Here is an 11,323-nt window from a genome sequence, read left to right as displayed (position 1 = left end):
GGGACCATCTACTCATACTATCATTTGTCAATGGAACACAGAACTAGATAGTACTCCCTCCGTCCGGGTTTATTAGGACTCTCAATTTCACAAGCATGTCCCTTTTTATAAGACCTCGCTTTGGAAAGGTGCATGCATGCAACCATTTCATTGGTTGCATTGAAAGCCATTGTTGTTGGTACCATGCCTGGAAAATTAATACACTTCATGCGTGCTTTTTTATTGGCTGCATACATGTGAGAGAATGCATTGGGAATGAAATGAAAGAATTAATGTAAGCAAATTACTATGTGTCTTGGTCTAAAAGAAGTTGTTTTTAGGCCTAATAAACCCGGACGGAGGGAGTAGTTTACTTTTTTTTAGAAAAGGAGGATGACCCCCGGCCTCTGCATCTGGTCGATGCATACGCCCACTTTATTAATTATTCTCACAAGACCTTACAAAATAATACAACAGTAAGACTAAAGCCGCCGTCTAAGCAACTCTATCCAGTTGATGAAGGGGCGCAGATAGCCTGGGCCTAATACCAAACAGACATCGCAGCCAAACCTAACATCTAAGACCCGAGGTCCCATCCAGGACGCCTGCCGGGCATGGGTCTCACCGGTCCGGCGTGTACCCAGAGGCCGCCGCCGCCAACTGCCACCGCTCCATCTTCAGAACTGTACTAATGCATCAACCTTGCTCGGTCCAGCTATCATCGACGCAACCACGGCGCCCAACGGCACCTCCTCCCTGCGCGCAAACAGCTGAGCACGTCGCGATCGCCACTGATACACCTCAGCACCATGCTGCCAAGTACCACCAGCCGACACAGCTTGAAGTCTTTGGAAGATCTGTCGTGCATAGCACCTGCCGACCAGGCATGACAAAGCGTAGCACCTGTTGGTCAGGCATGACTTGACATCTCCATCGAAGCTCCGTGCAAGATGAAGCCGCTCCACCTCCAGCCTCTCTGAACGGGACGGGAGCACCCCAGAAAGACACGGCGAAGAGTTGGGCACCACAATCACCACGAGAGCCGGACCAGCCGACCGCCATGGCGAAGCGACACCACTAAAGAGAGAACCGCCGCCATCAGGAACGCCAAGAACGCGCTGCAGCTGTCCCACCTCCCCGCGGACCCAAAGCGGTGCCTTCAAGAAGGTGACAGAGCCGGGCACCGCCGCCGCCCAACCAAAGTTGTGGGTTTTCACCCGGGTGCAGGGGGAGGACGAGGGGGAGGGAGCTGGATCTCGAAGCCGCCTTCAAGAAGGAAACATCGCCTGGAGCGCCGCCGGCGTCGTGGCCGCCGCAGCCGGCCAAGAAATTACTCCGATCCAGATCTCGCAACCCCACATCCGCGCAGTCCGCCACCGGATCCGGCCGGACTGACGAGGAGGAAGCAGCAGCACGGGGGCGCCGTCTTCAGATCTGGCGAAGGAAAGTAGCAGGGGATCCCTCCACGCGGCGCCCACATCCACCGCCAACTCGCCGCCCGCGCGGCCGAGTAGACGCGGCCCTCAACTCCGGCGAGCGCCGCCCGCCGCCAGGACGACGCCGCCCTCACCAGCAGAGGCCGCCGCCTCAAACCCTAGGCCCGAGCCCGAGCGGCGTCGCGGCCGAGGGCCTCGCCGCCACCCTCATCGACGGCCGCGTGAGGGACCCGGCGCCCGTCTCCGACGGCGGCGAGGATAGGAATCGAGAAGGGGAGGGGACGGACGGGGAGGTTAGTCGCCCCCGAGTCGCCCTCGAGAGGGCGACGCGAGGGAACGGGGAACGGGGAACGTCAATCAACTCTGAGTAGTTTACTTTATCTTGGCAGCCCGCCCAGATTTTCTGTGTCATTGTCCTGAGTCCCACCGCGCCGCCGCGCGCCATCCTATCGACCCAAAGGCAAGAATCCACCAGCAAACCCATTAACTGGTGTCAGCAACAAAATTTAACAGAAAGACATCTTCATAAAAAACAGAGCTACCAACACTTAAATGCCCAGCAGACAACACAGCAAATGCCTTCAAAAGCTGGCACCACAGACGATCCGGCCACCGGCTCTCCTCCCCGATTGGTTTTCCAGCGGGTGGTGCGGGGGCTGTTTGATCACACCATTTCATCCCCTGGATTTTCTAAATCCAGGCCCCTCCACGCCACCTAACTGTCTCTTGCCTGGACTAGACATGCAGCACAGCAGCAGTGCTAATATTTCTACCAGTGCCCACATGCCCCCCCCCCCCCCCCCCCCTCTCTCATCCCCAAACAACCGTTGCATCTTGCACAACTGTTTCTTGATGGGTTTCTTCCTCTGATACATCATTCCCTTGGGTGATCTTGGAAAGAAAAGAAGCCCTTTTTTTCAGGCTTTCCCTCTCCAGTGTGGTGCGAACCACTTTCCGGCGTATAGCTTAGCTTTGCTTGTGTGCTGTTCTTGAGTGGAATAAAGCTAGAGCGTGCATTCTTGTGGCTTGGGATCGGTAGGATTCTTCTTCCTTCTTCCACAGCCATGTGCTGCATGCAGCTTTGAGCTTTGGTAATTGCTTCTAGGCTCTAGCCACCCCCAGTCCCAGCTTTAGCCATCAAGATCCAAGAAAGATCCAGGACCAAAAAGTCTTGAGCTGCATTGTAGTGAGGGATTGTCCCCTAGCTTGGCTCGCTCTTTATTAATTCCTCATATTATCTGTCCTTACTGTGGCACCAGATCAAAGATCAAGAACACAACTCCCTGTTTCCCGAGGAGAAAGGGAATCAGGGACAGGAGGCTCAAGCAGCAGCAGATTCTCCTCTAAGGTACTAGTAGTAAATTATGCTGGATTGGTGATCTTTCTTGTGTTCTTTTTGTCCATGTGGTAACTTCCATGCCAACATATTCTTCTATCTTGTTCTGAAGAAGCTATTTGGGAGAAGCTCCTATATTAATTGGGTCTATAGATGCAACAATCATAAGGTATTGGAGAAATTATCTACTTAATGTTATTTAGCTGGGTAGATTCCCTTTGAACTACACATATTGATGTCTTCCTGCCTGCATAGGGCCAATCATTGCAAAGGTGTTTGGAATATATTCCCTCTGCTCTTGTCATTCTTTGCTTGTAATGAGTTCTTTCATATTCCTTCACAAAGATAGTGCTGATACTCTGGTTCCTTTCCCAGTTCTTCTCTCAGTATGAAGCAGATGAAGCTTCTCTGAGGAAGGAAGGAAGGAAGGAAGGAGGAAGAAGAAGCTCTTGATTTCTTTGCATGGAGAAGGAGGCCATGGGGGGGCATGTAAATATGATGCTGCCACTGGAGAACCTGAGCTCGGACCTCCCCAACGGTGGAGTCGTACTTGGCCATGACAAGGAGATCTCAACTCTGCATGGTTGAGACCACCACCCTCCTGTTTATTCAGTTCATTCATGTGATGATTCACCGGCTAAATAATTCTTTCGGCTCGGTGGTGTTTCAGAAGAGATTTCCGCTCTGAGATCGAGGCAGAGGCATCTCAACCGGAGAAGACGTGAGGCGCTGGACAAGCTCATAGACCTCAAAGGTACCGCCTTTGATCCTAGAACTAGATAGCAGTTGGTGTTCTCCCCAGCATAGATTTAGAGTTGGTATTCCTTGAGACTCTAAGAAGCCGAATTTCGATAAAATTCAGGAAGCATCAGGGTGTTCTGCCGAGTCCGGCCGTCGATCTCAACCAGCAACATCAAGATCAAATCACCAGTTACTGTCGAACAAGAGAACATCGTAGTTCGGGCAGTGGGGATCAAGAAAGATTTCAGTGTTGATCGGGTGTTTGACCAGGAGTCAACGCAAGGTAGCTTCTTGATCTTGCTTCACTACCTTTTCACCGCGTATCTATCTTTTTCAAGTGTAGGTGTGTAACTAGTCAGCCGGATCTTGTTGATGATGCAGATGATGTGTTCCATGACGTGAAGCCAGTCCTCCGATCTGCACTTGACGGGCACAACGTCTGCATCCTTGCTTTTGGCCAAACTGGGACCGGAAAGACCTATACAATGGTCAGTTGGTGCCTGAGCTGAATTGAATTCAAGGCAAATGCTGTAATTCCATCTCACCTGTCCTTGGAAACTGCTAACTGCTTGCAGGAAGGAACTAGCGATAACCTCGGCGTCGTGCCTCGAGCGATTCAGGAGCTGTTTTCTCATGCTGCTCAAGATACTTCATCCACATATTCTTTCTCCATAAGCATGCTTGAGGTCTACATGGGAAGTCTCAGGGACTTGTTGGCACCAAGGCAGCAGCCTCTCTTCAGGTCCACAGAAGGCAATACAACTTGGTAATTAAAGACCCATCAATGCACCTGTAAATTACTACTCTCTCTGTAACTTAATATAAGACGTTTTTTGACACTCCTAGTATATTCTGCCTTCAATTCTCAAAGTGAAGCAAATGCGCCTTTTTTTTAGTAACCTCAGCATTCTAGCAACCACAAGTGGCTCCGTGCAAGTCGAGGGGCTTACCGATGTCGCAGTACCGGACCTCAAGAAAGCCAACCAGTGGTACTGCAGAGGGCGGCGATCCCGGTCGACATCCTGGACAAATGTCAACAATGTTTCGAGCCGATCACACTGGTGGGTTGGTCTACACAGAGTTTCAGCTTGCGCAGTATGTAGTAGTAACTTGAGCAGTACCCAATTTTATCTTGTCTTAGCTCTGTCTGTGTGTAGCTTGACAAGAATCACCATAAGGAGATGTGGAGGTGTGAGTGAGCAAGTCAGCAAGCTGTGGCTCGTGGATCTTGGTGGTAGCGAGCGGTTGCTCAAGACTGGTGCATCTGGGTTGACAATGGATGAGGGCAAGGCTATAAACCTGTCTCTGTCGGCTCTTGGAGATGTCATCGCTGCACTAAGGAGAAAGAGAAGCCATGTTCCATACAGGTAAACTGACTAGTTTTTTTCTTTTTTCTTTTTTCTCTTTAATAAAAAAAAATATGGGTAAACGGACTAGCAGTTCCTTCATATCTTGACAGGTTATATAATTTTGATGCTTCAAGTTACCTCAGCAGTACTTAGGCCTTACCTTGTTTTTTGTCAAATTCTGCAGAAATAGCAAGCTTACCCAGATTCTCAGTGACTCTCTCGGTACGGAAAAAACCGACTTCACATCAATTTGAAGCATCAAATGTGGAAACCTATATACATACATATATGCTTATGTTGATCTGCTAAAAACAGGCGATGGTTCAAAAGTCGTGATGGTGGTGCACATCAGCCCTTCCAAGGACGACGTGGGCGAGACGATTTGTTCGCTGGGCTTTGCGAAGAGAGCCATGCTGATAGAATCCGGCAGGGAGCTTTCAGAGGTAAGAAGAAGACTAAGAGGGTGAATGAAGAACCAAAGGCCCCACTATTCACGTAGAGTACATGTAGTAAAGGCGTTCCTTGTGTTGATGTAGGACCTGAAAATGTTGAAGCGGAAGCGGCTCGCGGAGCTTGACAAGGAGATGCGCGACGCCGAGCGGGAGCTCGGGGTTCTGAATGAACAAATAAGGAGTGCCGAGACGTCGGCGGAGGAGAGGAAGAAGCTCCCTCCCTCCGTCTGTCAGCCTCTCGGCGACGAGAAGGGGTCGCCCAGAAGCATTCTGGTGGCAGCCGACAGCCCTCTGCAGGCAACCGAGAGGGCCAAGAGCAGGATGGTCCATCATGGATCAGTCCCTCACTTCATGTCCGCAACGGTGTGCAGCCGCCAAAGACACGGCGCAGCAGCCCATTCCGTCGGTAAACCAAGGCTGACAAGATCAGTGAACGCGTGCTCATCTAAGCCCGGTGGGAGCCAGTCGTTCAGCCACTCCGCGTCCAAGGCTAGGTCGTCAGCGGCATTCTCATCCGGCGAGCCTAGGCTGAAATACTTGTCTGTCAAATCTGATCAGATCAACGTAAGCAGCAACAGCATCGATTCGACGGCGGCGTCGGGGCCTCGGCCAAGGGAGGGTTTTGTTTCCAGGCCGGTGCAGCTGAGAGCTCCCCTGCATCAGCACAGGAGAAGGATGTCATGCTTAACCTGATTGAGCTCACAGAAATACTGCTGCATACAGATTGCATACCACTGATTTTGACTTGTTGTTTGGTGCTCAAATGTTTACAGCTGTTTGATAGTTTGGTTGTGTTAACTTGTGTGTAGCTACTGGAGGGCCCTTCCTTTGCTCTTTTTGGTTTCAAACGGAAGGGGCACAAGGATGTGAGTGTGAGGGGTATGGTAAATGGAGTTGTAATTGTAATTGGATTTGACTAATGCTTTTGATTGATCTGTTGAATTGTAAGTTGAAAAAAAAAGGAGTACAGCATCACTTAATATACTGTTCTGATTCAGGCTATGAAAACAGATATGATTGTTTCAGGTTTGTTGCATAGATTATCCTAGGGTCATATTCTATAAAAAAAAACAAAAAATATATATTCTAGGGTCACATTCTCTAAATAACAAAAGATTATCCTAGGATCATATTCTCTAAAAAGATGACATGACTTGAAAGTTATCTTGAAATTTAGCTGCACCTCAGTTTACCGGACCGCATAAGTGTTGGATGTCACTACTCTTTCACTGAGTCTGCATACCTTAGTTGCTAATTGAGGTGTAGTTAAGTTTCAACTTCGAAGAGAAGTAGTGCATTGCAGGTTAAGCATATGACATGAGTAAAAGCTTGGTGAAGCAACCTATTTGCTTCCAACACAAGGCAAGTATATGGAACTGGGTGTAGTACTGCAGCATCTCAGATGTATTATACTCCCTCCGTTCCTAAATATAAGTCTCTCTAGAGATTCCAAAAGAGACTACATACGAAGCAAAATGAGTGGATCTACACTCTAAAATATGTCTATATACATCCGTATGTAGTCCCTATTTGAATCTCTAAAAAGATTTATATTTAGGAATGAAGGAAGTATATAGTCTTGTCATAAGAGTGCAGTCTAGTTGACCAGGCCTCTGGTCCGTTTAAAAAAAAAAACCTACACCTACACAAACTTACAAAAGTTTTACGTAATCCTTTTCTCCTGTTAAAACACTTAAAATATCTACGTACGTCTACAATTGCTAGTTTCAAAATACTTGAAGTTCTAGGTTTGTCCTAAGTCAAACTTACTCAAGTTTGACCAAGTTTATAGAAAAAATTAGTAAATCCACAACACCGAATATATATAGTATGAAAATATATTTTATGACAAATCTAACCAAACTAATATGACATTGTAGGTGTTGATATATTTTTCTATAGACTTAGTCAAACTTAAAGAAGTTTGACTTACGAAAAATCTACTAGTAGAACTTAAGTATTTTGGAATGTAGGGAGCATGTATGTTCTTTAATCTGTTTTCTTCTATTAAATGTGAGGTCTTCATTGGTACACACATTTGGTAAACATCCACTCTACAACTTTACTTTTGGGACGGAGGAAGTACCAAATTACTAAGCTCCATCAGAACGTTTTAAATTTACAAGTTCTCATTGAACATTTCATGGTGAATTTACAACAGCGTGAATGCTTGGTGTCCAAAATCGTCAGAGTTTGGGATGGTACAACAAAACTAGCTTACACAGCTATACAATCGAATTCACTCAAACACGAGAATTCCAAAGTCGTCTGGGCACATTGTTTTCAGAATCACTATCTGAATCGCTACTGTCAGACGATGAAGATGGTCGATCTTGAGCATTTAATATGTAACAAGCAACCTGGTACATGAAAGAGTGAAATCAGTCCAACAAATGCACAATGGAATATCAAGTGTAAGTGCAGTGCAAAAGTTACAAAAATAACAATGACTCATGGACTACATCCAAAAGGCTGATCAATCGAGAAATGGATATATTGTGATTAAAAAACAGAATTACTGCATGCAAAACCCCATCATACAAAGTATTGACCATAAGATAGAGGCACTTACTGCATAAGGTAGCAGGGGCATTAGTTTTATTTCATCTTTTCCTTTCTTAGGACAATGGTGAGGCGCAGCACACGTCAAGTTGCTCAGCCAGAGAACTGAACGGCATTGCCTGCATATTGCTCTATTTGATGCGGCACTCCAGCTTATGTGCTCTGTATTAATGGTAATTCAGACATGTTTAGAGGGGAACATTGTAAGCTGCCGAGTGTAATTTACATTGAGAATACTAGCATACGGGAGCACTACCTGCATGCTTTTTGTGGAAAACCTCTTTCCAGTTCAAATTGGGATCATCAAATACTGGATCCACATTATTCTGCGCAAGAATACCATGACTGTTCTGTACACCACTGGATACAAGTGTGCTGCTGGAGCGCAAATGGGACGTGCTAAAGAAAAGGGAGTAGTTCATTCTCCACAGCTTGTTGTCGTTTGCAGATGAATTCCAAGACCTTCTAGGGAATATGCAAGTGTCAACAAAAGGAACTGGCGTACGTTTGGAAATAGTACATGGGTATGAGAGAAGAAGAAAAATACCAGCAAACAAGACCAGCAGCCACCAAAGAACGCGTGTCCAGAAAACTAAAGATATGAACAAGTACATCATTTGGTATGTCTGGGGTGGCTGTCAAAGAGGTTCAAGATAAATGTCACAATGACTAGTGTATTAATATATATTTATAAGCTCACCCCATAAATATTGATAGGAAGCTGCAACTTAAAGTGTATACTGTTATACTGAGACATGTAAAACTAGGGAGGGCACTAAGAGTCATCCACACTAACTTATTTATCTCAACATGCAAGCATAACACCTCACCATACAATTATGAATGGGATAAGGCCCACCTCAACATGCAATCATGAATAGGAAAAGACCCACCGCACCATTCAACCATGCACGGAAAATGTTTTCCATTTAATTATTCTACTTATATTCAGTAAGTATCATTACAACTATACATGATCAAATATAATAATTCATGTGTATTTTTTATTTTGGTTCTCATGTTATTAACCCAAATTCTCATCAACCAATTCCCACAGCAACGCATTTATTTAAGCTGGACTTTATCATCCTAGCAGAACATTCAAACATAATAGTCGAGTCGCTTCATAGAACCTAGAATAATAAATGCCCACATTTTATAATGAATGCTGAAAAGGCACAGTAGTTCCCCACACTTATCTAATGTGTGTAACTAAGACTTGAGTTTGCTAAGCAGGAAGACATCAACGCATTTGCACACCAGAGAATACCCTACATACCAGGCTCTTGTTGGACTTTAGCCCGCCTCTTATGTAAAATAACAGAACACTTGAACTCTGAAACAGCTTGTGACTTCTTTTGCTTTGGCAGGGAAGTTTCTACCGCTAGGAGAAGACCATTGGCTGCCGCTAATGCATATTCTGTCTGCACACTATGGGAAAGAAACAATGGATTACTACAGACTATCATGTGGAAATACCATGCAAGCTTTAAGTTAAGTCAAAAACTAAACACGTATTTCAAAAAAAGAATAAAGTTTAATGGGAGACTTCCCAGTTGATTCCATGCATATTTTGATGACACAGATGACTGATCTTTATGATACATGAAAAAAATATCTGTAAGTATATAACAAGCCAAGCAGAAACCACTTGATATGATCACAAGCATGACACAGTGAACCTGTTGAAGGATAATACAAGGCAATGGACTCTCAGAGTGACAAGATTATCAACTTAACATGCTTTAAACTATAATGATACCCAAAGAGCTCTGCCACAGAATTGGTGGAACAAGACAGATTAGCTCTAGGAGGGAGTGTGGGGTCGGAGTAATTGTGCAAAAGCATGCCACGGTCGTTTTTGAACCATTTTTATGGCATCCTGTTATTAAGCCTCCTTCGGCCCTTCTCATGATCGAGGTGTGTTTTGGTTTTTCAGCCTGTACAAATTGATTCTACGAAAATTGTGCATGTCAATAACATATCAACCTAACTACCTAAGTGCATATCTCCTTGGGCAAACTTTGCGCAGAATCAATATTCAATTTTGCACCAGACAAATTTAAAAGCCAATGGCATGTCATCTAAAATAACAGACCATCAAGTACCAACGCGACCTTTGTTTTTCATATGATTGTGGATTCATCAGTTACCAAAGCTGCATAAGTATTCGAATGTTGACACTGGCACATAATTACTTAAAATTCCAAGAATCGACAGAATATAAAGCGGATATGGATAACTCCTGCCAAGATGATGCCGGAGCGATTCAACGAAATCTAGGCACATAAATACTTCTGGAGCTGGAGGCCAACATAATAACAGTACGAATTAAGCAATTTAGCACGCAATGTCCATCAGGGTACATTCAAGGGGGCAATCCGAATTTCAGCACGCAGCAATCCGTCGCGAATCGCACCGGCGGGCGGGCCCACGAGGCGAGGGCACGGGGAATTCGACGAGACCGCGCGCATCTGGGGGGCGCGGGAGGGGGGGCTTACTCGGGGAGGAGGCGGAACGCGACGAGCACGTCGGCGGCGGCGAGGGCCTGGGCGGCCTTGGGGAGGCCCGCGTAGCCGTGGCGCAGGAGCTCGGCCAGCTCGCGGCACGCCGTCGGGTAGTCCCACGGCCGCGACAGCGCGGCCGCTATCCCCATCTCCGCGTACCTCTTCACCACCCCCGTGTCCTGCGGCCGCGGGGCCCGCCGCCGCACCGGCATCGCTGGGCGCGTGGAAGCCCCACGTCGCCGTCGCCTCGTCGTCCCGGCCGCCACGCCACGCCAACCGCCGTTCACGGCCTCGCGGAGCCGGCCTCCACCGCTCCACCAATTTCTGCCTGTTTTTGGGTGTCGCGTAGGAAAGCTTTGCTCGGCCGGTGGTGGATCGTGCGGAAGAACGCGTGTGGGGGCCCACGTGATTGATGGGCTGTCACGGCTGCTCGGCCCATTGACAGCCAGAGCTTGCTCTCTGCTAAAAAATCTGTGGAGCTCACTCTTTTTTTCTTTCTGGCAAACTTTTCTTTTTGGTAAACCGTGGAGCTCACGCGAGAAACAACAACTGGATGGACCGAGTAAAACGTTTTTTTCGAGGGTACGCCAAAGGCGTACCTTAGCTTTATAGAAGAGAGAAAATATGTACAAGAGATTACAATAGCGCTGGTTAAGAGTCACAATCCGACCCTAACCAAGCCTCCACTCCACTCCTCACGCTACTCTACTACTCAGATACATGTTGTTCCCCAAACGCTCCTGTCGTAGCCCAAGTCCTCAAGTCGTCGAAGATCATGTCCACCGTATCCCACTCGTTCTTGATCTGGCCCGAGTAAAACTTCTCTTCTCATTTTGTTGGTACAATGCCATAGCCGAGCACAACTGCCAAATGAGTCGCATGTCAACATTATGCCACAAATAAAGCAAAGCAAAAAAAACACGATGATCAATGTAAAGCATGCAATTTTTTTTATTGTGGG

General features: G+C 46.8%; 2 protein-coding genes across 7 annotated transcripts; one reads left to right on the top strand and one right to left on the bottom strand.

The window, feature by feature from the left end:
- The first annotated feature begins 2,209 nt into the window (after window positions 1–2,209).
- LOC123182701 (kinesin-like protein KIN-14O) lies at window positions 2,210–6,318 on the top strand. Of its 6 annotated transcripts, XM_044595357.1 has the most exons (13): window positions 2,210–2,450; window positions 2,675–2,763; window positions 2,864–2,920; window positions 3,127–3,334; window positions 3,422–3,505; window positions 3,614–3,775; window positions 3,874–3,980; window positions 4,068–4,258; window positions 4,389–4,553; window positions 4,650–4,859; window positions 5,026–5,063; window positions 5,157–5,284; window positions 5,378–6,318. In XM_044595357.1, exons 4-13 carry the CDS (start codon window positions 3,214–3,216, stop codon window positions 5,984–5,986), a joined length of 1,815 nt encoding a protein of 604 aa, XP_044451292.1. In that variant the 5' UTR covers window positions 2,210–2,450; window positions 2,675–2,763; window positions 2,864–2,920; window positions 3,127–3,213; the 3' UTR covers window positions 5,987–6,318. The 6 variants fall into 6 exon arrangements, with proteins under 6 accessions (XP_044451292.1, XP_044451293.1, XP_044451295.1 ...); XM_044595358.1 differs by lacking the exon at window positions 2,864–2,920; XM_044595360.1 differs by lacking the exon at window positions 2,864–2,920 and having other exon boundaries at window positions 2,210–2,763; window positions 5,378–5,857; window positions 6,103–6,318.
- Window positions 6,319–7,376: 1,058 nt separating this feature from the next.
- Window positions 7,377–10,701, bottom strand: LOC123182700 (F-box protein At5g52880). The gene is made up of 6 exons (XM_044595354.1): window positions 10,357–10,701; window positions 9,135–9,286; window positions 8,403–8,490; window positions 8,112–8,317; window positions 7,866–8,017; window positions 7,377–7,653 (listed from the first exon to the last, which is right to left on the bottom strand). The coding sequence occupies exons 1-6, from the start codon at window positions 10,572–10,574 to the stop codon at window positions 7,537–7,539; spliced, it is 933 nt and encodes a 310-aa protein (XP_044451289.1). The 5' UTR covers window positions 10,575–10,701; the 3' UTR covers window positions 7,377–7,536.
- Window positions 10,702–11,323: the final 622 nt, after the last annotated feature.

Source organism: Triticum aestivum, chromosome 1D (assembly GCF_018294505.1).
Source record: "Triticum aestivum cultivar Chinese Spring chromosome 1D, IWGSC CS RefSeq v2.1, whole genome shotgun sequence".
In the NCBI taxonomy this organism is placed as follows: domain Eukaryota; kingdom Viridiplantae; phylum Streptophyta; class Magnoliopsida; order Poales; family Poaceae; genus Triticum; species Triticum aestivum.
This window is presented reverse-complemented; position numbering and strand designations above follow the sequence as displayed.

Bases quoted from the DNA above. Each gene is read 5' to 3' on its own strand.
- LOC123182701 (XM_044595358.1), top strand. From the start codon at position 3,214: ATGGAGAAGGAGGCCATGGGGGGGCATGTAAATATGATGCTGCCACTG. The intron at 3,776-3,873 runs GTAGCTTCTTGA...TTGATGATGCAG, and splicing joins TGACCAGGAGTCAACGCAAG to ATGATGTGTTCCATGACGTG. The intron at 3,981-4,067 runs GTCAGTTGGTGC...AACTGCTTGCAG, and splicing joins CCGGAAAGACCTATACAATG to GAAGGAACTAGCGATAACCT.
- LOC123182700 (XM_044595354.1), bottom strand. From the start codon at position 10,574: ATGCCGGTGCGGCGGCGGGCCCCGCGGCCGCAGGACACGGGGGTGGTG. The intron at 9,287-10,356 runs GTAAGCCCCCCC...TCTTTCCCATAG, and splicing joins GCGTTCCGCCTCCTCCCCGA to TGTGCAGACAGAATATGCAT. The intron at 8,318-8,402 runs GTATTTTTCTTC...ATTCCCTAGAAG, and splicing joins GCTGCTGGTCTTGTTTGCTG to GTCTTGGAATTCATCTGCAA.